The sequence below is a fragment of the Thamnophis sirtalis genome, unplaced genomic scaffold (genome assembly GCF_051295495.1).
Source record: "Thamnophis sirtalis isolate CommonGarterSnake01/CBP01778 unplaced genomic scaffold, rThaSir2_p1.2 scaffold_1, whole genome shotgun sequence".
NCBI classification, from domain to species: Eukaryota; Metazoa; Chordata; class Lepidosauria; order Squamata; family Natricidae; genus Thamnophis; species Thamnophis sirtalis.
In genome coordinates, this window is record NW_028261381.1 from 3,881,891 (window position 1) to 3,905,997 (window position 24,107).

General features: G+C 40.0%; 2 protein-coding genes across 3 annotated transcripts in view; one reads left to right on the forward strand and one right to left on the reverse strand.

Annotated features, from left to right (window-relative positions):
- FASTKD2 (FASTK mitochondrial RNA regulator 2) overlaps positions 1-2,944 on the reverse strand; it is a 29,370-nt gene extending 26,426 nt beyond the window's left edge. Inside the window, 1 exon segment of the mRNA XM_087706767.1 lies at positions 2,893-2,944. The gene's annotated coding sequence lies outside the window, so the exon portion shown is untranslated.
- A 556-nt stretch (positions 2,945-3,500) lies between these two features.
- On the forward strand, positions 3,501-23,766 carry MDH1B (malate dehydrogenase 1B). Of its 2 annotated transcripts, none has more exons than XM_087706777.1 (12): positions 3,501-3,674; positions 6,156-6,268; positions 7,787-7,921; positions 9,124-9,266; positions 10,777-11,276; positions 13,626-13,767; positions 15,690-15,853; positions 18,116-18,255; positions 18,919-18,970; positions 20,123-20,185; positions 21,586-21,660; positions 22,864-23,766. In XM_087706777.1, exons 1-12 carry the CDS (start codon positions 3,653-3,655, stop codon positions 22,908-22,910), a joined length of 1,596 nt encoding a protein of 531 aa, XP_087562903.1. In that variant the 5' UTR covers positions 3,501-3,652; the 3' UTR covers positions 22,911-23,766. The 2 variants fall into 2 exon arrangements, with proteins under 2 accessions (XP_087562903.1, XP_087562911.1); XM_087706785.1 differs by having other exon boundaries at positions 21,595-21,660.
- Positions 23,767-24,107: the final 341 nt, after the last annotated feature.

Consider the following 24,107-nt stretch of genomic DNA (forward strand, 5'->3'; position numbering starts at 1 on the left):
GGATGGGAGGCTGAGTCAACCCTGAGCCAGTGAGATTTGAACAGCCGAACTGCAGAACTGCAGTCAGCTGAAGTAGCCTGCAGTGCTGCATTTAACCACTGCGCCACCTCGGCTCTGAGTACTGCAAGACTGAGCCAACTTGGGCCAAAATTTCCCAAATGGGACAAAGCTGTGAACATTTAAAGTCAGTACAGTACTTAGGTTGGCTTTCAGAATTTGCACTTTCATCTAAGTAAATATGATTGCAAATTCCGAAAGCGATCGAAAATATTAAATTTAGTTTGGAGTCTAAGTGTTCAGTTTTGTCTCAGTTGGGAAATTTCTTGAATAAACTTCTGTAGACATAAAAGAACAAGTAGAGATTTTCTTGCTCAGTTAAATGGTTGTTTTTAATCTACTAGATCTCATATAAGTTAATTTTAAAATAAAGGTTATTAGTCTTTTTTTAAAAAAGAAATCATGTTTTAATTCACTCCTCCAATTTTGTACATTGACAGGCCCACGCAAGAATTACAGCAGCAAGTAAACGTGTTCGTTCCTCCGAAAACTGGAAGCTTCTCAAGGCATTAACCAATAATGGAGGAAGAAAGACAAAACAAAATTGTTTAAAAGGCGAAGCTTCAGAGTTCATAGCCAGAAGATAAGGCTATAAAGATTGTTTGTTTGTTTGTTTGTTGGATTTATATGCTGCCTTTCTTTCAAGGACTCAGGGCGGTGTACAACATTAAAAAAAACCCACACGTATTACAAAAGTAAAAAAAGAGTATCCAAAAAACAAACCCAATTAAGATTAACAATAACATTTTAAAAAATTCGATTAAAATTAATAATAGAGGAATATAAGATACAAGGGACCGAACAGAACCAACATCACTCTCTCCTTACTGAATTCTGAGTACTATTTTATAAATTATTTCAATAAAATCTACCAAAGTTGCGTATGGATATTGTGTCTTGAAATAATGTGTTGTTGGTGTAGTTTGATCATCATTACACTCTGATGTTCTTTAATTTTTAATACCAAATTACTTCATTACCATGGCTCTGCATTGGTCAAAGTTCGGATTAGGATAAGGAGGACCCAAGTTCTAATCCACCCTCAGCCATAGAAGTTTCTCATGACTTTGGATCAGTTCTTCCCTTTCCCCCATTGGATGGTTATTATGGAGAAAAACAGGAAGAAGCAGCATTCTACATACTGTTTTGCTCTTGAATGAAAGCTGGGATATTTACCTATATTGTGCTTTATATTTTGTTATAAATAGCTAAGTATAAATAAATATAGAATAGTACATAAAAATGGATAACGAATGAGGGGACCATGAATGCAAGATAGAAATGTATAGAAGGGAAAACACTAACTGCAAAGAAACCGATACGGAACCGCTGTATGATATACGATGGAACTACTTGTTCCTACGTTGTTTTAAGTCATGTGTTTGTGTTTGTTGATGTGTTTATAGTTCAAAGTTTAATTAATTTATATGCCGCCCAATCCCGAAGGACTCCGGGCGGCTTACATAAAAACAACTCTAAAAAGAATACTAAAAAATTTAACATAGAGAGAAAAGCAAGTTAAAAGGCACATCATGCACTCAACCTTAGTGGGGCTGGACCTCATTTATGAGGTCAACAGCCCCAGGCCTGCCGGAATAGCCAGGTCTTAGTAGACTTTCGGAAGGCCGAGAGAGTGAGGAGGGGGTTTATGTGTTTAATTTTTTTTAAAAAAGCTGGGATATACAGTAAATCCAGTAAAGAAATCACAAGTTTATAATTGAGTACATTTTTTAAATTAACTACTTAATTTCCAGGTAGAGCAGATTGCCCCTACTTTGCTAAGGCAGAACTCCTAGCTGACTACCTGGTGAAAAATTTGCCTAACTTCAGGATACACAAGATAGTTCAACATCCTGACAACTGGGAGGTAACGTAATTTTAGTCTGGTTTGCTAATAAGATTCTCTACTTTTGGAATCCGTTAACCCAAATAAGTTTCTTTACAGGTAGCACGAGAGAGAGATGGGATAAATGTATAGTACAAAAAGATAGCTATATGTAGCCAGGTCTTAGTAGACTTTCGGAAGGCCGAGAGAGTGGGGAGGGGGTTTAATGTGTTTAAAATTAAAAAAAAAAGCTGGGATATACAGTAAATCCAGTAAAGAAACCACAAGTTTATAATTGGGTATCCAAAAAACGAACCCAATTAAGATCAACAATAACATATATAGGCAGCGATGCCTTGTTGAACAATGAAGGAATAAGATCTCTGTTTGAAGGTATGAAATGCAAGATTAACAATGAATAGAAGTATATTCTCTGGGGGAAAACAATGCTAATGTTAACTGAATATATATTGTAGAAGGAAAATGAGACCTTTAGTTACACTAGAGGAAATATCTGAGATGGTAAACATTATTTGAAGATGTAGATGTTAAAACAACCGTAATCAAGCGACATGCTGCATGTGATGATGGTTTCCCCCCCCCCTTTCCTTCTTGGACTTTTTTTTGTCCCTTTTGGCCTCCCCCCCTCCCCCTACCCCTTTTTTCCCCCTCTCTCTTGCTTTATTTTGTTGTTTTGTTGTTTTTTAAACCCTAGCTTATTGTGGTGCTTATTAAATATACAACAGAGAGATACGGGATGTATAAACTTAGTAGGGATGCACCTGTGATTAAACGACATATTGTATGTGAAGATGGGTTTCCCTTCCCCCCCCCTTTTTTTTTCTCATCCTCTCCCTTTCCCATTGTTGTCTGTGTAATAAAAAATAAAAATAATTTAAAAAAAAAGATCAACAATAACATTTTTAAAAAAAATCGATTAAAATTAACAATAATCGAGGAATATAAGCTACAAGGGGGGCCGGATAGAACCAACGTCACTCTCTCCTTACTGAATTCTCAGCAGTCTTTGTTCCAAATAGATAGAAAACAACTGTCTCAAAGCCACTCAGGGCTGGGAATTTGCACTAAAGGGCAGAGCAAAGGACAAAGGCGCCTCGGCCTCCTCCTTCCCAAATCCCTCGTCCCTCCTTTCCTTGCGCTTTGCTTCCCGCTTGCTCCTCGTGGCTCGATCTCCACTCTGCAGGACCGTCCGGCTCTCCGTTCCACTTCCGGGCCCCGAACGCGCGACACGCTGAAACCGAGAAGCCGAGTGACGCGATTCGCGCGCGACGCGAGGGTCCCTTCCTCGAATTACGGTTGCCCGAAGTGGACAAAATGAATCAGTCGCCCGAGGCTTCGCGATTTTTGGCGACTGGGCGTCCTGGTTGCTAGGCAACCCCCTCCGCAGCGCGTTACTCGGATTTAGCGGGGTTTCTGGTTCTCGTTCAAATGGCGAAGTTCGTACTAGGGAGAACACCCCCCCTCACTGCAAGGCGACTCCACTTTACCAGACCGTCCAGCTCTCCGTTCCACATTCTTTGCCCCGCCGCTGGAGATGCTCAAACTGAGAAGCCGAATGACGCGGTTGGCGCGCGACGCGAGGGTCCCTTTCCTCGAGTTACGGTTGCCCGAAGCGGACAAAATGAACCAGTCGCCCGAGGCTTCGCGATTTTTGGCTTCCTGTCCGGACTGGGCGTCCTGGTTGCTAGGCAACCCCATCCTCCGCAACGCGTTAAATCGGATTTAGCGGAGTTTCTGGCTCTCGGTCAAATGGCGAAGTTCGTACTAGCAGGTGAAGGGGGACCCCCCCCCTGCAAGGCGACTCTTACTCACCCCCTCCCCGTTGATTGGGGGGGGAGGATTGAATATTTTTGGACTAAACTGGCATCGCCTCCCCCTCCCCCCCCCACCCTTGAATTCCTGTTGGTTTCATAATACTATAAATGCGTATCTGCAGCACCGACGGTGCAAGGCGAGAATAATGGAGTGGTTGTTATCTAGGACAAAGTATTCCCCCCCCCTTTCCATTCAAGAGTCCCTGCAACCTAAGATTTCAGTTTGCCATTGCCTCCTTTCTAGGGCTGAGAGAGAGTGGCTGGCACAAAGTCACCCAGTTTGGGTTTCTGCCCAAGGTGGGACTAGAACTCACTGCCTCCTGATTTCTAGATGAATGCCTTAATCCAGTGTTTCTCAACCTTGTTAAACTTGAAGATGTCTGGACTTCAACTCCCAGAATTCCCCAGCCAGAATTCCCAGAATTCCCCAGCCAGCGAACCCCCCCCCCCCCCGTTCCATTCAAGAGTCCCTGCAGCTTTTCTTGGGCAAGATTTCAGTTTGCCATTGCCTCCTTTCTAGGGCTGAGAGAGAGTGGCTGGCACAAAGTCACCCAGTTTGGGTTTCTGCCCAAGGTGGGACTAGAACTCACTGCCTCCCGATTTCTAGATGAATGCCTTAATCCAGTGTTTCTCAACCTTGTCAAACTTGAAGATGTCTGGACTTCAACTCCCAGAATTCCCCAGCCAGCGAATGCTGGCTGGGGAATTCTGGGAGTTGAAGTCTGGACATCTTCAAATTGATAAGGTTGAGAAACACTGGCTTAATCGCTATGCCAAAAATGGCTCTTTTTTAATTTTTATTTTTCATTATATTTATTTGTTTATTTATTTGTTTGTTTGTTTATTTATTTATTTGTTTGTTTATTAATTTATTAATTTATTAAATTGATTTATTTGTAAGCCTCCAAAGAGACCTGTCAAATTGCAAAGGGGAAAAATCCAAACCCATAAAAGTATTGTAGAGAGTGCAAAGCAACAGTAATTGGCTGGGGTTCCTACCTCCTAAGATAAAAGCAATTTGCCAAGACGAAATAATTTTAAGCAAACCAAATGTAAAGGGTTCAGGCTTAAAATCTAAATTGGGATTTTTCTTTTGGGTTGTAGCATTCTGGGTTGTATTGGATCAGCCATTGAAACGATTTAACATTGAATGAATTCAGCCTGTTGTGGGTTATTCAGTAAATCTTGATTGAACAAATCAAAAGTTTAACATTATGGATCCAGACATGACCTCTTTGTCAGAAACATTGTAAAAATATTAGGCCTCCCCATATATCTGGGCACCACAATCCATTCAACTGCTAAAGAGCAGCCAAAGGCGACACAAGCTTTTAAATGTTTGTTTCTAGTCTTCTGAATTTTTTCGCTGCTTAAATACAGTAGGAGCAATTATATAAACTAACTTTAGCCTGTTTTCTGATTTGTTTTCAGTGTCTTCTATCAACCAAGGGCTGCAAAATTAAACTAAAACAAATTCCATGAATTTGTCTTAAGTACTATTTTATAAATCATTCCAATAAAATCTACCAAAGTTGCGTATGGATATTGTGTCTTGAAATAATGTGTTGTTGGTGTAGTTTGATCATCATTACACTCTGATGTTCTTTAATTTTTAATATCAAATTTGAAGTAATTTGATGGTAATGTTGATACTTCAACATTACCATGGCTCTGCATTGGTCAAAGTTTGGATTAGGATAAGGAGGACCCAAGTTCTAATCCACCCTCAGCCATAGAAGTTTCTCATGACTTTGGATCAGTCCTCCCCTTTCCCCCATTGGATGGTCAATATGGAGAAAAACAGGAAGAAGCAGCATTCTACATACTGTTTTGCTCTTGAATGAAAGCTGGGATATTTACCTATATTGTGTTTTATATTTTGTTATAAATAGCTAAGTATAAATAAATATAGAATAGTACATAAAAATGGATAACGAATGAGGGGACCATGAATGCAAGATAGAAATGTATAGAAGGGAAAACAATAACTGCAAAGAAACCGATACGGAACCGCTGTATGATATACGATGGAACTTCTTGTTCCTACGTTGTTTTAAGTCATGTGTTTGTGTTTGTTGATGTGTTTATAGTTCAAAGTTTAATTAATTTGTATGCCGCCCAATCCCGAAGGACTCCAGGCGGCTTACATAAAAACAACTCTAAAAAGAATACTAAAAAATTTAACATAGAAAGAAAAGCAAGTTAAAAGACACATCATGCACTCAACCTTAGTGGGGCTGGACCTCATTTATGAGGTCAACAGCCCCAGGCCTGCCGGAATAGCCAGGTCTTAGTAGACTTTCGGAAGGCCGAGAGAGTGGGGAGGGGGTTTATGTGTTTAAAATTTTTAAAAAACCTGGGATGTACAGTAAATCCAGTAAAGAAATCACAAGTTTATAATTGAGTACATTTTTTTTTATTAACTACTTAATTTCCAGGTAGAGCCGATTGCCCCTACTTTGCTAAGGCAGAACTCCTAGCTGACTACCTGGTGAAAAATTTGCCTAACTTCAGGATACACAAGATAGTTCAACATCCTGACAACTGGGAGGTAACGTTATTTCAGTCTGGTTTGCTAATAAGATTCTCTACTTTTGGAATCCGTTAACCAAAATAAGTTTTTTACAGGTAGCACGAGAGAGAGATGGGATAAATGTATAGTACAAAAAGATAGCTATATGGAAACAATGATGAAGACAGCTAATGAACTCTGCTAACTTTTGAGTTTGGTTATTTGTAACATCAAATGTGTGATGGTTTAGGGGCATAAATAAAGTCTGGGAAATCTACAATACCTTTTTATGGCTTTAATATTTATTGATGGATAAAAGGGACATTGATAATACACAAAAGCTTCATCTGTTTTGCTTCAGTTTAAACAGACAAATTAGATTGTTGTTTCTTTAGAAAGAATCACATAATTTAGATAACAAGTCAGAGATTTAAAAATAAACTCCACAAATTAGTGGCAAAATGAAGCAAAAATATTGTCCACTAGTGGATATTGCTACATTTTCTAGAACCTATTTATAATTGGATGTGGATTAAAGCAGTTAACTGAGGTATTAATAGATTTATCATAAAATATATTTTGTGTTTTTCTGCTAAATACTGAAAGTGAAAAATTATTGATTAAGATACTTAGGTGCACATATACAGTATTTAACCAGACTCTGTTTCCTTCATTTTGTATGGTTCCAGTTCTATTAATTAATATGTGTATGTTTAGCCTAAAAAGGGAAGTTTAAGGGAAAATGATTTCTTCCTTAACTCCAGAGTGCTTAGGTAAAGTTAGTTGGTAGAAATTGCAGGAAAACAGAATACCTTAGGCTGTGATTGACGTATTTTCAGCAAAGATGTGTAGGTTTTTTTCCCCCCATGGAATAATGTGGATTCTTTAGTGAGCAGGGAATTGGACCAAATGATGAAAATATCTCTACCCACTTCATAACTATGTAAATCAAAAATGTTGAATGTATTTCATCTGCAGACCGAGATGACTCTGGGCGTTCAAATATGGGTGCCAAATATCTATGGAGATTCCCAGTCATCCAGGTCATGGTTGTCTTAAAGGTGCTTTTTTCAGAGGCAAGTGGGCTTTCTGAATTTTTTTTTGAAGACATTTCAATTCTCATCCACGAAGCTTCTTCAGCTCTGATGGGATAGTGGGGAATGGAATATAAATCCTTCCATTTCCCACCATCTCATCAGAGCTGAAGAAGATTCTTGGATGAGAATTGAAATGTCTCCAAAGAAAAACCAGAAAGTCCAGTTGCTTCTTTAAAAAGTACCTTTGGGACATTGGTACCAAATGTTACGAGGTAGGCAAGTTGCTTTGCTAGTATGCGAGCTTCCTTCCATCCCGATGAGTTTGCTAGTATCCACGTTCATAGATTCTATTCAGAAACATATTCTTAACACTAGCCTCTTGTACTGTATGAAGGGAGAATGTTTGGATAATTGTAGGGAATGTAAGGATAATTATTTCAACAAGGCAGTTAAAGCCATTTATGGGTGTGTACATATTAGCATTGTATGTTATGCTTAATTTGAGGCCATTTATCTTTAGAAGTGGCTTCAGGAGATCTGTAATGTGAATGGCTGGAAACACAAACGTTCCCCAATTATTTGGAGAGAACTGTTGGACCGAGGAGGAAAAGGCCTTCTTCTAGGAGGATTCAATGAATTTCTAGAACATGCTCAGGTAAAAATTTGCATATCGACTTGTTGCATATTGATTTTCCTGCTAGCTTCTTTTCCTTACTCATCAATCTGTTTGTAATTATTTTCAGACTGACCAAATGTCAATATACAGTATGTTTAATCACACAAAACTTCAGTCAGCTTAATTAAAATGGTTAGGGAATTTAGTGAATGGTAATTTAAATATATCAATAAAATATCTGAATCTCATTGAAGGACATTTGAAACAGATAATATAAAGCAGGGGTGTCAAACTCGATTTCATTGAGTGCCGCATCATTGTTGTGTTTGACCTCAGAGGGGGTGGGAGGGGGCATGTGGGCATGGCCAGCTCAACGTCACTCATGCGATCAAATGTCACTTTTGTTTAAACACTTTCCCCTGTTAAAACTGTAAGCATGTCCATGGAGTCACTAGATTTTTTTTGTGGGAACTCTGAAGTAAGTTCAAATCTTGGTGTAAAACAAATCCATAGATCAAGAAGCCGAGGTGGCGCAGTGGTTAGGGTGCAGTACTGCAGGCCACTTCAGCTGACTGCTATCTGCAGTTCGGCGGTTCAAATCTCACCGGCTCAAGGTTGACTCAGCCTTCCATCCTTCCAAGGTGGGTGAAATGAGGACCCGGACTGTGGGGGTGATATGCTGACTCTGTAAACCGCTTAGAGAGGGCTGAAAGCCCTATGAAGCGGTATATAAGTCTAACTGCTATTGCTAAGAAATGTCCAGAGGCCCTATATTGTTAAACTCCAAGAGGAGTTAAACTCCAGCAGGCCAGGGGGGGCTTGTGAAACATCCAGCCCCACGGAAACTGTGAATGTTGTGTATTTTAAAGTGTTGTTTTTGTCTATTTATCCCCCTTCCCTTGTTTATTGTGAGCCGCCCGGAGTCCTTCGGGAGTGGGCGGCATACAAGATAAATAAACTAAACTAAACTAATATGTCTTTGTTCTTGACTCCGTATTAGAAATAAGGGTCTCGCAAAAATAAAATCTGACAAAACAAAAATCTGCTTCCCATGCTATGTTATTTTACTATTTACGTACTGTATATATATTGTTCTTCTTGGACACCTAATGTCATAAATTAAAATTGTTCTCCCTATTCTGTTAGTATTACTATTTGTATATTTTTGTAATCAAATGTGTTTTGGTCTTCGCAATTTGAGATAAACTTGATATTTATTGATGAACCTTTTTGATCTTCAGCAATACTATAACATCACATCAGATATGATGACGGAAGAGATGTTACTAATAGCTAATGAGAACTTGCAGACTTGCATAGAAATTGAAGCAGAAGAGAAAGAACTAAAAAGTCTTATCAATCCCTTGCACATTTGGCTGAATAGGTGAGAAGGTGAAAAAGAAACAACACTCTGAAAAACTTTATTTGTTCTTACTAATATAGCGGTTACAAAGTTATATTTGCTGAATGGGAAGCACACATACCAGTGAGAGCATTCTTTTGTTGTGACTAAGTAATTCTTTTCGTTGTGTCTAAGATTGCAAAATTGGCATTCAAGAATTTGGATAATTCCTGTTTAGTGTCCAAATATAAATTGCCACTATCTATTAACTATGGGAAAGCAGCAGAATGATGCTTGCCATTTTTCTCAGATCATATAAGTGACTTTGGTTACTATCCAAAAGGTAAGCTTGGTTGGCATTTGGATGGGAAATCACCGGGAAATCTCGATTCTAGGCTATGCGTTAGAATGGCAAATTCAAAAGAAATTGCTGGAAGAAGGCAATGCAAGCCATTTCCATATTGTTACCAAGAAAATTACACAAAAGCTTGGTTTTATTTGAAAAAATAGGATTAAAATCTTCCTAGTTATTTTTCAAAAATTCTCTTTAAAAAAGGAGGAAAGTATTTTACATATACCGATAGTTGAATAGAATAGAATAGAATAGAATAGAATATACTTTATTTGTATGCCGCCCTTTTCCCTGAGGGGACTCAGGGCGGCTCACAATTCAGGGGGAGGGAAGGACAAAACAAGTTACACACATGAAGACAATACATCGTTAAAAAGCGCAACAGTCATACTATTCGGGTGGGGTTGAAATCTTTAGCCCCAGGCCTGTTGGGATAGCCAGGTTTTAAGGGCTATGTGGAAGGTCTGGAGGGTGGTGAGGGTATGAATCTCCACGGGGAGTTCGTTCCAGAGGGCCGGAGCAGCCACCGAGAAGGCCCTCCTCCGGGTAGTCGCCAGTCGGCATTGACCGGCTGATGGAATTCGGAGGAGGCCTAATCTGTGGGATCTTATTGGCCTAGTGGAGGTAATTGGCAGTAGTTGGGAGGAAAGTCTCTGACACTGCAGTTGTTTTTCTCAGAATTAGTTCGCCCTCATTCCAGATGCTTATGATAGCATGGACTAAACCAGAAGAGCAGCACATGGAGTATTTGCTGTGTAAAATGCAGTTATCCTTTCAATATATACATATACAGATATATTTATTTATTATTATTTTTATTTATTAAATTTATATGCCGCCCAATCGAAGGACTCCGGGCGGCTTACAAAAGAAGAAAGAAAAGGAAAATAAGAAAAGGATAGTTTAAAATTCACAAAACACGCATTCGTTCTAATCGGGGCTGGACCTTGACAATAAGGTCAACAGCCCCAGACCTGCCGGAACAGCCAGGTTTTAACAGCTTTCCTGAAGGTGTACATACATACATACTAATATATTGTGAGGGATTTGATTGATCTCCCTTTCTTGCCACTTGCTTTGCAAAATTTCCCCACTGCAGTGGTTCCACCAACCTGCCGACAGTGAACTGAAGAATAAATTCTGTGGATACCAAATAACTTCGGAACTAATGGTTTTCCTTATTGCTTTTTTCTTAATCAGGGCATGCAGTCCTGCCTGTTATCATCTGATCCCGTTATTAACGAATGGAGAGATATTTGGAATGGAAACTGAGATATGCCTTCATTTGTTTGACCGAAGTATTTTCAAAGACATTCTTTGGGGTATTGTTATGGAGACTCAAGATTTAGCATCCCCAGTCCTTCGTAGCGTCACTTTACATACTGAACTGGAGGAGATCTTCCTCGACGCCGACATTATCATTTTGTTTGATGACATCCTGCAGGAAACGATCCCGACACTCGAACACTGTATCGAACAAGTAACTGATCAATGTAAAACATATGGCCCTTTGATAGAGCAGAACGCCAAAAGCGATGTCAAAATTATTGTGATGGGGAAAACCTTTATCAACCTTAAGTCGTTAATGCTTATGACATATGCGCCCTCTATAAATCCTAAAAATATTATAACTCTTGCCATGATGTTGGAAATTGCAGCCAAAGCTATGGTAGCACGAAAAATGCAAATGCACCCAGCAGGTATGTAACAGGTTGGTGCTTAATCATTGAATTCGTTTGGACTTATTTTTTTTTGTCTCATGTTGAAAACTGCAACAAAGGCAAACTACCGTATTTTCACGACCAAAAGCCGCACCGGATTAAAAGCCGCAGTATCAATTAACGTTAATTTTTTAAACTTTTTCCACATATAAAGCGCACCGGGTTATAAGCCGCGCTCAGAGACCCGGCTCCCCTTGGTTCCTCATCGAATCACGTGCGCAGGTTGCAACTTGGAACTCCGTCTGCCCGAGTTGGGGCATTTTCTGGCTTGGGACGCTCCGGCGGCTTCTTCGGGAGGCAGCCCACCGGCTTCGGCGAAGGCTGGGACGGAGAGCGCGGCGACCGTGGAGCATGTGTAAAGTACTTTCGCCCCCACGCCGGCCCCCCTCACCGCGCGCCGGCCTTCGGGGATGAAGGGGCAGGACTTCCCGGGCGGAAGGCATGCCTGGCTCTGCAGCTCCAGCCCCAGCACCTTTCGGCCGAGCCTCTCCCGCCAGGCGGCCGCCTTCCTCCGCTGAGCGGCCCCGCGCAGCCTCGCCACCCCGGGAGATCGCCAGCGTGGGGGCCTGGGGCGCCGCGGCCAGGGAAGCCAAACCGGGCGGCGGCGGGCAGGGCGCCCGGGTTGCGGTCCCCGAGGCGGGCGGGTGGGCGCACGTGGCAGGCATCGGCTAGCGGGACGTTTCTGGCGCGGGAGGCTTCGGGCTCCGCTGCTCTCCCGGCTCTTGCCCGGCCGGCGTGGTGTGCTGGGAAGACCGGCGCCGCACCGGCCACCCGCGCGCCCTTGACCGGCAGCGCAGAGCCGGCTGGGGCGCGGAGCGGAGTTAGGCAGGGTGACTGCCGGGGCGGATGGGGTGCTCGGCGCCGGCAAATCCTGAAGGGCTGAGCCGGTCAGCCGTCCCTTCTGCCGTCCCTTCTTGCGGCGGCGGGGGTGACGGAACAGCTCAGTCTATAGGGGCTGGGAACTGGGTGGCTCTCTGCTCGCCCCCCGGTCTCCGACTGAGAAAGTAGCGAGGTTGAAGGGAGAGACCCGAGGGACGTGTGCATGCTTGCGAGCTTCAAGTTTGAGCGTCGGGAGGGAGAGATTTTCTATCTTTTTCCACACATAAAGCGCACCGGGTTATAAGCCGCACTGCTGGTTTTTGATAAAATTTTAGGATTTTCAGTGCGGCTTATGGTCGTGAAAATACGGTATAAATGAAAATTAAAGCATGTACGTAGAGGTCCATAAAAAAGATGAGCTGGGAGAAAAGACTTATTAGGTAAATGCTAGGGGCAAAAGAAACATGTTAAATCCGGAGAGCCAGAAGCGTGTTACGAAGAGACCTAGACTCTCTCCACCTCATACTTCATTGAGATAGTCTATAATAACAAAATCTTGCAGATCAATCCATGTGTCTTCCTCTTACAGTAGGGCAGTGGTTCCCAAACTTGGCAACTTTAAGACTTGTGGACTTCAACTCCCAGAATTCTCCAGCCAGCTCTGCAGAGCTGGCTGGAGAATTCTGGGAGTTGAAGTCCACAAGTCTTAAAGTTGCCAACTTTGGGAACCACTGCAGTAGGGGAATGGGATAGCGCTAGTCTGTGGTCTTTTTGTAAAAAAACCCTCTACATATTCCCAGGAAAATTGGTGCTCAGGGCCATGGGAATGAAGTTCCGATGTGTTCCTTTATTCGCTCTAAAGGCATATGGAAGGATCCTAATTCATGAGGTGATAAATGGGTTCTAGATAGTAATAATATAGCAATAGCAATAGCAGTTAGATTTATATACCGCTTCGTAGGGCTTTCAGCCCTCTCTAAGCGGTTTACAGAGTCAGCACATTGCCCCCAACAACAATCCGGGTCCTCATTTTACCCACCTCGGAAGGATGGAAGGCCGAGTCAACCTTGAGCCGGTGAGATTTGAACAGCCGAACTGCAGAACTGCAGTCAGCTGAAGTGGCCCGCAGTGCTGCACTCTAACCACTGCGCCACCTCAGCTCTCAGAAGGTATAGCCTTCTGATTTCATTTTGCGGGATTGGATATACACAGAAGACAAGTTGTTCAATATTGTGCATCAATGTAAAGGAATTCTGGTGCTTTAGGGAAGAGAATGTGAAGGATTCAAATAAAGGCCACACAAATTATCGTTGTTATTTATGGTGATAACCATGTTGACTGCATGGCACCTCCAAATTAGAAGAACTATATGCTAGGGAACAGTTACTGGGACAATTATTGCCTGCTTATGGGTTTGAGGCATTTTAGTGCCAAATAGGATGCTGGAATAGGTTAAATCTTTCATCTTGTTCGTCTGTTCTTTCAACTTTCCATTGTTGTCTTCAACAGGAATAAAAAACCTCATTGTTTGGGGGAACATCAGTGGCAATAGCTTCATTGATCTGAGTAAAACAGAGCTATATAGATATGACAGTGCCATCTGGGGCCCACCGAGTTATTTTCGTCCTTTGTTGGATGTGCTATTTGATCGGTATTCTTTCTGATTTTTTTTTAAAAAATATTGGTATTATCCAGTTCTTGAAACATTATAGAAACATAGAAAATGCATAAAATGTTTGTGCCATATAAATCTGCTTCAGTCCTTAACCTATTTCACATTCCTTTAGCCTCTTTTTTTTAAAAAAATGGCCCTCTGTTGCAGTCAGAAAAGAAAAGCAGCATTTAAATTAAGAACTTGAAAAGTGAGATAATAAAGAATTATATACTCTGGAACTGCGTGCCTTTAGCTGTACTAAAGCATATCTGCCTATGCATTACTTTTAAGAAATACTGTATATGTCTGAGTCATTTTGCAATTATCTTTAGATTTCTTGCATAATCAAGGAGAGTAGCAACCTAGAACTAAGGAGAAATTTCCTGACAGTTAGAATAATTAATCAGTGGAAGTTTTTAAGATGTTGGATAATTATTTGTCTGAAGTGGTGTAGGGTTTCCTGCCTAGGCAGGGAGTTGGACTAGAAGACCTCCAAGGTCCCTTCCAGCTCTACTCTCCTATTCATACTTGACAACTAAATTCCATTGTAAGAATAATTTCAGTTCCCTAAGGAAGCGCACATGTTCTGTAATATGTTATATAGAAAATGCAAATTTTATTAGAAATAGTTGATGTATAAATAATATTAATCTATAAATTTACATAAAAGTATGTAAACATTTTTTGATATTAGGCATCTTCCTATATCTACCAGCAGAGTTCCAGAACTCTTGGTACAAATTAATTAAAGATATATTTCTAACCCTATATGTAAAGCTGTATTATTAAAGAACGTCATGGCCTGAAATGTGGTATTTTCCTTTAAGATAATTAATGTTATTGTATTAAAAAGTAAATAAATGGGCTGCTCTGGTAATTAAAAGCTTTACAGAATACAGAATAACAGAGTTGGATGGGACTTTGGAGGTCTTCTAGTCCAGCCCACTGCTCAGGCAGGAAACCCTGTGACATTTCAGAAGTGGTGTCCAGCTTTAATTTAATGTTCTTCTAAAGTCCTGCTTCATTAATTTTAAGACCCATTTTGCTACCAGAATTGTTTCAGAATTGTTTCTGAATACTATTTCCCTGATTTTTTTTTAATCTGTTACAGATATCTGCACTGGGCAAATCTAAGTGGCTTATAAATATAATAAAACACATGATAATACATGTAGTTTAGTTTAGTTTATTAGTTTTGTATGCCGCCCACTCCCAAAGGACTCCGGGCAGCTTACAATAAAAAGGGAAAGGGGATAAATAAGACAATACAACAATTTAAAATACAACAGCATTCATAGTTACAGTGGGGCTGGATACTTCAACAGCCCCCCGGCCTGCCGGAACAGCCAGGACTTAATGGCTTTACGGAAGGCCGGGAGGGTAGTAAGGGTCCGGATTTCCACGGGGAGGTCGTTCCAGAGGGCCGGAGCTGCAACAGAGAAGGCTCTCCCCCGGGGGGTCGCCAGCCAACATTGGCTAGCGGATGGAATCCGGAGAAGGCCCAAGTCTGTGCGATCAAATCAGTCTTTGGGAGGTAATTGGCAGGAGGCGGTCTCTCAGGTACCCAGGTCCGATGCCATGTAGGGCTTTATAAGTAACAACTAGCACCTTGAAGATAACATACAGATAATAAGTCATAATAGTTAACTCCATAATACCATAATTATTGTGTCTCTGATACCAAAATGACTGCCTGAATCACAACGTTTTAACAGCTTTCTAAATACAATAACAAGTCACATTTTTAATTTGAAGGATAGCCGTTTCTACAGGAGAAGAACTCCAGCACAGAAGCTTGTCTCCAGAACCCCTCCTGCTAATTTAAATTTCTTGATTAACTTCTTGATCTTGTCAGAGGACGTTTTTACATTGGTTTTCTCGTATTGTGTTTTTAAAAAGTTGTCATTTCTTGTTAACAGGGAATGGATGCAAATTGAATTTGTGGCTTCCCTGAGTTCGTTAACTTCTTGGGGAGCCCGTGGTTTAGGAATGGCATCTGCACATACAACCTCTACGGTGCTGAGATACTGGTACCAAGGATCCCCTCCTGGAGAAATGATCTCCCTGGGGGTACTTAGTGAAGGTAAATGTCCTGAAAAGCTGTCCTGACCCACTTCTTTTGGTGTCACTAAAGCCTTTTTCAACCAAGCTGATTATTTTCAACAGGAGATCAAAAAAAGTCAAGATGGCGTATATGACTGTGTTTTTAAAGCCCTGAACCTGTAAAATCCACAGCCATTTTAGCCACGTGATCCGCAGCCCCTGCATATGGGGAGCCATATGTATACAAGTGGTGCCATCAATCCCTCCTCTTGGATTAGACCAGTGTTTCTCAACCTTGGCCACTTGAAGATGTCCGGACTTCAACTCCCAGAATTCCCCAGCCAGCGAATGCTGGCTGGGGAATTCTGGGAGTTGAAGTCCAGACATCTTCAAGTGGCCAAGGTTGAGAAACACTGGATTAGACTGATCATTAACGTTATGATGGTGATGATTTTGTACCTTCGATGAATCCTAGAAACTTGCAAGTCTAGTTTCTGCAGTTTTCTTATCAAGTTTTTTTCAGAAGTGATTTGCCATTGCTTGTTTCCTTAGGGCTGAGCATCCAACTGGTTTTGTGTCCAAGGTGGGACTCTGCAACTGGTTTTATCCTGTGATTATACAGGATCTACTTTAAGCATGAGCCAATTCTCTGAATCTCAATTTAGAAATCTGTTCTGACCCCCTCCTCCGTCCAGTAACGAATGCCGAGACAAGCTTAACTGGAATGTCACAGCACTTTATTAGCAAGAAACCAAAACCTCGGTGGCTGAAAGCCAAGCATAACAAACAGATAAGAACCTCGGCAGCAACTCAGACTTCGACAGATAACAGCTTCTCCAGCGTTAGGAATGATGTTGATTTCTGCAAAAGGGGTGTGTGCACAAGCATTCCTTTTATAGTCTTAAGAAGAGCCTAATGACCACCAGCTGAGTGCGATTACCTCCTGTAACTGGCCAACTGCTCCTTATGCCTATTAGCTCTCCGGTGCCGGGCATCCAGGAACAACTCCCTTGTCTCCTCCCCACTGCTCCAATGCATGACGTCCGGATCACACTCCCTTGTCTCCTCCCCACTGGTCCATGGCTCAGGCGCCTCCTGGTGACCAACCAGCCTCTTTGCGCCCTGCTCGGAGTCGGAACCCTGTCCAGGGTCCTCCACATCCTCCAGAGCCGACTCTTAGGGCCTCTCGCTGTCGGAGTCTGGTGGCAGCTCCAACGGCTCCTGCTGGGCCACAACAGAAATCTAACTGAAATAGGAACATTAGATGTAATCCACATGAATGTTTCTGTCTTTATCCATTGTTCACCTTGTTTTAGATAAAGGTAGACATATGCATGAAGTCTACATCTACTCTTCATTCTTCGTTATAATATGGCAACTGCTTCTCAGATATTATATTTTTCAATGTCTTTGAGTTGTTCTATGGATCTGCATATAGTTCTGGCATCAAATTAATCTGGCTCTCTGACCTACATGCATATTTCATATTTGTATATGTACGTATAACCTATTTATAATATTTATTATAACAATCAGTCTGTTTCCAGCACTTATAATCAGTCCTTATTTTGGGGGAGTATTGTGTGAGATCCTAAAGCAAAATGAGAACATGAAGTAATTAAAGAGGGTTTTTTTTAATGAACAACTTGGTATAGTCAGAAAATAATAATAGACTATTATTGTTTATTATTGTTGTTAACAATAATAATGGTGCTCTGTTGGATTTTTTCTGATTCAATAGATTGATTTCTAACAAATCATGCATCAGTAAGATTTAATGCAAGGTTTTATTACTAAGTTAATAACTTTTCTTTAGATCTGTAAAATATTATAATACCTTCTAGAACAGGGGAGTCAAACTCTCTGCTTCAGGTTGCCATCTTGTGATGTATTGCAACATTTTTCCCTTCGGGGTAGATCTGGTCTGTGTGTGACATATCCTGCCCATAGGCATCCATTTTGACATTCCTGGTCTAGATTATACCTTCTGGTCTAGATTATACCTGGTCTAGATTATACCTCTTCTAGTGGCTATGTCTAGGATACGTAGATTAAACCTAGGTTATAGTGATTGAACGGTTCTCTACTCTCTCCATCATAGCACTGGGAGTAATTCCTAGACCAAAGGAGGAGTATTTATTGCTAAAAGTCATTCTGTTTTATTTTCTTAGAATCAGAATGTAGGGATGTGCATCATATTCTTGTGATGGTCAAATGGGATAGAAAAAGTATCTGTCTATTAATTATGCATTTGTTATTTGTGTATTTTATACTTTTGAAGTTAATTATTTCTGTTTCGTAGGTCAATTTGGTCTGCCTGAGGAGATTGTCTATTCAATGCCCGTAAGGTTTGAGAACGGCAGCTGGGTGAGCTGTACAGAAATAGAAATTAATGAAAAAACTCAATCATATCTTCTAATCCTGGCCTGTGATCTCATTCGGGTAAAATCATATTGTTTGTTTACGTGTGTGTGTGTGTGTGTATTCTTTTTTTTATATTCATATTTTTCATATCAAATTATTTATATAATTTGTTTAGTTTGGATAATCTAGAGAGCTTTCATCAAGATATTAGAGCTGTTCTACAAAGTGAACCTTATCTGAAAATCAACTAAGACAGTCATTTAGAGTCAGGTGTCCAGTTTTTTTATATCATTTAAATTTAAATTTAAACATTAAAATTATTAAATTATTATATTAAAATTATTTTCTAGATTGTTAGCTGTTTATTGTGGACAACAGAAAAAAGAATATGGACATAATAGGACATGACACATGAAATAATTGACATATCTTATAAACTTATTGTCATTTGAATTCAAAAGGACAAGCTGAAGGTTTTTAAATCACCTGTGATCAATTGATGTATATCTGTAAAGTATTTCTGTAAATATAAAAATTAGCAAAAGTTATTTGAAAAAGAACAAATTGCATTATTCTGTGGAAAAATCAAATGCACTCTTATGAGATTAACAGATTAATTGTTTAGGAGAAACATTTTTATGTAAGGCACGTCTTTTATTAATGAAAAAAAAATCTCAATAAAGTCATTATAAATGCTATTATAAATCACCTCCAATTGATGCAGCTTTTTTTTTAATTCAGGAAAAACAAGTTGCCTTAGGTGAAGTAGCAGAACTGAATCCACAGAGAAGAGGTAAATATCACTAGCAAGTTATTAGTACTCAAACGGCACAAATGACATTTACAATGGAATGGGATGGAATAGAATAGAATGGAATGGAATGGAATAGAATAGAATTATTTATTGGCCAAGTGTGATTGGACACACAAGGAATTTGTCTCCAGTGCATAAGATCACAAGAGTACATATAAAACCAATTTAAAAATAAATATTCTATTACCAAATTTTTAAACTGAATAAAAGTCATGGAATAGATATTTTTACACTTTAGCTGCTTCAACTCTCAGACTAGAGTGATATCGGTGTTTACTTGGCCTCAGGGTTGAAGTCTCAAGACCTCCCCACGTACAATTTTGTATGGTTATCAGTAGTTATCACTACTGACTACCATAGGACTGCAAAACACACCACCTCTGGGCTTCATAAATCCTGATTGGGTGAGGCACTCTAAATACCTTCCCCACTCCATCCCACCCTTCCCCCAGGAACTTTTCTTTTTGTTATGGCTGCTACATTTCCTACCTATCTATTCTCAACCATACTTTCCTTTGTCTTTCTACTCTTTCTTCCTCATGCTTCTCTATGTTCTATGTTCTAGCTCTTCTCAGCCTCCCTATAATGCCTTTCTTCATTAGCTCCTGCCTGTTTCTTCCTAATCCACCCACTCTCCTCCATCTTCTATACAAATCAATAGCAATAGCAATAGCAGTTAGACTTATATACCGCTTCATGGAGCTTTCAGCCCTCTCTAAGCGGTTTACAGAGTCAGCATATTGCCCCCAACAACAATCCAGGTCCTCATTTTACCCACCTCGGAAGGATGGAAGGCTGAGTCAACCCGGAGCCGGTGAGATTTGAACAGCCGAACTGCAGAACTGCGGTCAGCTGAAGTAGCCTGCAGTGCTGCATTTAACCACTGCGCCACCTCGGCTCTTAAATATCTATACAAATCAAATTTCATGGAGCTAACCTCCAAACACAAACTTCAAACAGTAATAACAATAACATTTTAATTAGTTTATTATTTTCTTTGGATTCTGCCAGATTTCAAAATCTAGAGCTGACAACTCAGTTTATGGCCAATTGACTGTGTGTTTTTTCTTCTTCTTCATAATAATAGAATGAGTATAGTTAAATGGACAACACAAATATTATTTTTTACAGAGATCCATGCAATATATCGTGATCTACCAGAAGAAGAAGAGGAAGACATTGAAGTAAAGGATGGTAAGGCAAAGAAATATTCTACTATAATTAAAAGCTGCAATTAAAAATAATTATTACCATTCCCCAAACAGGAATTGGGTATATTTTAGCCTTAAATTTTTAATTTGATTTTTCCTCTCATTAGAAATGGAAGCAATTCACATTTTAAAATGGCTAATAAACGTTCCTGCTTTTGTTATTGAAAACCTGGGCGCATAATTTGATTGTTACCTTATTAACTGTGTGTTTATTAAATTTATACTCTGCCCATCTTTAGCAATAGCAGTAGACTTATATACCGCTTCATAGGCCTTTCAGGCCTCTCTAAGCGGTTTACAGAGAGTCAGCATATTGCCCCCAACAATCTGGGTCCTCATTTTACCCACCTCGGAAGGATGGAAGGCTGAGTCAACCCTGAGCCGGTGAGATTTGAACCGCTGACCTGCTGATCTAGCAGTAGCCTGCAGTGCTGCATTTAACCACTGCGCCACCTTGGCTCTCATCATCACCATCTCATCATCGAGAGCAAAATTATACTTTTTTATAAATGTTTTATAAATGTATTATATATAAGTAACAATGATATTTTCAAAACTTCCGAGATTTTACAAAAAGAATACAGTTTACCTTAGACTGAGCAGCAATACGTATTGTACTGATAAAATACTAATTTGGTACATTGTTTGGCTCCATTGCTCTTATTTCCTCTGAAATCCTGGAGCCTCCAAGGGTGTGTCGGAGAAGGCCTTTGAAGGTAGCCCTTGTTTAACGATGGTGATTGGGAGCGGAATCTCCATAGCTAAGCAATGCGTTCAGGTGGCGCAGTGGTTAAATGCAGCACTGCAGGCTACTTTAGCTGACTGCAGTTCGGCTGTTCAAATCTCACCGGCTCAGGGTTGACTCAGCCTTCCATCCTTCCGAGGTGGGTAAAATGAGGACCCGGATTGTTGTTGGGGGCAATATGCTGACTCTGTAAACCGCTTAGAAAGCCCTAGGAAGCGGTATATAAGTCTAACTGCTATTGCTATAAAGACCAAGATCATGTGACTATTCTGCTTAGCAACAGAAATTCCAGCAGTCCCCAGTTACCATCAGTGAGGACCATCAGCATTGGATTCTTTCTTGTCTCACTAATTTCTTTTATAGAATAGATCTTGTTTCTTTTTGGTAAGTGTATAGTCCAAAAATAGTAATTTAGTTATATGGTTACATTGCTATTTAGCTTGTATATAAAATTACAAACCAACAGCTAAGGTTGTTTTTTTTAGGGAATATTAATAGTAATAGCTTAAATTTATATTTAAAAAATCATTACAAATCAGTATACATGGATGAAGGGGAAAAACCTGTATGGTCTTTATAGCCATCTTTCATTCTTGGAATTGCAAAAAGCTTGTGAGATTGGTTGATTTTGATTTTAGTTCTTTTAGAACCCAAAGCTTCCTTAACGGACCAAGAAAGAGGCTTGGAAAGTGAAGATCAAACTGTTGCTGACGGTAAATCTGTTTCTACGTGCTTTCCCCCCCCCCCCCCCAAAAAAAAAAAATTAGTTTGAGCATGGCACTAGTCAAGGCAGATAAACAACAAGTAGGAAAAAGCAATCCATTTTTCTGCGGCTGAACTCCAGGCACAGAATTACACTCTCACGCCGCCTTCCTTCCCTCTTGGTTGGGAGAGTTAGTAGTTGGCTGACTATTTATAACTGGAAAAAGCAGGGAGCTTAAGCCAGGTTTAACTAACTGTAACTAATCTAGAGAACTGGCCTTTTTGAAAAGCATTTCCTCTGAGGCAGTTGAAGCGATATACTGTATGTATAATGTGATAAATGATCTATTATTTAATTTGAGAGGATGAAGTTGTAAAGGCACTTATATAAATCAACTCTAAAGTGGAACGTTAGGAAGCTGGCAAGAGATCCTTATCTTTTGTGTAGTTCTATTAAACCAAGCTGTCTCCAGTTTGTTCAATGTTCATGTATCGCCATTAGTCGCACAAAGGAGACCCTGCGAGGCCCTTGATCATTAGCATTAGTAAAGTGGCATTATAAATACTGTTAAAAAGACAAAAATACACCTTCATGCACATAAGTATTTGTCCATGTTTAAGTTTACCTGTATGACAGGAAATTGATTGCAGATGACCCGTAACAAGCCATTTTTTACAAATACAAACGTAAATTCATCTCTACCACATCTGATAACATCTGTAAGAGCCGAGGTGGTGCAGTGGGTAGAATGCAGTACTGCAGGCCACTTCAGCTGACTGCTATCTGCAGTTCAGCAGTTCAAATCTCACCGGCTCAAGGTTGACTCAGCCTTCCATCCTTCCGAGGTGGGTGAAATGAGGACCCAGATTGTGGGGGTCAATATGCTGACTCTGTAAACCGCTTAGAGAGGTCTGAAAGCCCTATGAAGCGGTATATAATGACTGTTTTTCTTTCCCATTCTAAATTATTATTTGATTCACAAGTATCCATTATACATATATATATGTATGTGTATATATATATATATATGTATGTGTGTATGTATGTATGTATGTATGTATGTATGTATGTATATATATAATATATATATACATACATACACACACACACATACATACATACACAGACACACACACACACTTTTCTTGATGTAAAAAATGAGCAGCACTATATAGATGAACATGTGTAAAACTAACAGTTCTGTCAATTACAGAAACAGAAGATAACATGGAGGAAGAAATCGAAGCTGAAGATGATTAAGAAGCTAAATGCAAAATGGTTCTTTAATGTGTAATGAACGTTGTATCGCTTTATTAGTGAATGCAGAAAAACGGCATGATGTATTTCAAGAAATATAATGTAAAGAAGGAACACTGTTTTACTTTGTCAAATTTAATTTGCAATTTAAAGTTATTTTGATACTCACTGATGCCTGGCATCTTCTCAAAGCTTTTCAATTTTGACTCCCACTGAGTTAAGCATTCAGTCGTACCTCTTGGCAGTCATAATTTTTACTGAATTGTATTTCTAGTTTTTATATCACCCAGAACTATAAAGCTGGCAAAATGTGAATGTGCAAAAATAAGAGTAAAAATGCGCCTGACCCAAACATCTTAAATTACGCAACTTGAATGAACTGTGTAAAATATATTTGATTTGAATTGATGAATTGAGATTTGAGGAGGGCAATTTGAATTTGATTCTAGGGCAAACCATGACCAGTCACAACAAACAAACCACTAGTAACCTAGTTTAATTTGGAAACAGGATTTAGACTTTAGCTATCTATTTTTATTCTCCCAGAATAAGAAAGATAAGAACACGTTATGATTTTATTCTCTGGTTTCTTCATAAGTGAGTGAAGCCTGAGTCCTGGGACTGCATATCACACTAACATTGGCTGCATAAACTAGGAATGGTTTAATTGTTTCTTGTGTAGCGTTTGGGTTAGATATTTTATAAGATCGCTTCCAACTCAAATCTCATTCTGTGATTTTATCATTTTGACTAATCCATATCTGCACCTCTATTTCTCACTAAGCTAACTTTATGAATTTGTGTGATGTGTGAATGCAATTTGTATAACTTCTGTTAAATAAAGTGAAGATGGCAGCACTCCTGTCTGTATTTATGGATGTATGCTAAAATATTTCTCCTTGGAATGTTTCTCAACTTATTCCTGCAGACATTAGAACGACACTATGGAATCTGTGGCCATCTAGATCAGCGTTTCTCAACCTTGGCAACTTGAAGATGTCTGGACTTCAAGTCCCAGAATTCCCCAGCCAGCGGATAATTGTGCTAGGTATAGTGTGGGTGTACCTTGGTACACCCAGTATCACTCGCGCAGCTGCATTCTGGACTAATTGCAGTCTCCGAACACTTTTCAGGGGCAGCCCCAAGTAGAGCGCATTACAGTAATCCAGTCTTGAGGTGACGAGGGCGTGAGTGACTGTT

What these genes read in the sequence shown, in the direction of transcription:
- MDH1B (XM_087706777.1), top strand. Translation starts at nt 3,653, where the DNA reads ATGGCGAAGTTCGTACTAGCAG. An exon ending in TTGCACATTTGGCTGAATAG is followed by an intron (nt 9,267 to 10,776) that starts GTGAGAAGGTGA and finishes TTTCTTAATCAG; the next exon opens with GGCATGCAGTCCTGCCTGTT. An exon ending in AGATCAAACTGTTGCTGACG is followed by an intron (nt 21,661 to 22,863) that starts GTAAATCTGTTT and finishes TGTCAATTACAG; the next exon opens with AAACAGAAGATAACATGGAG.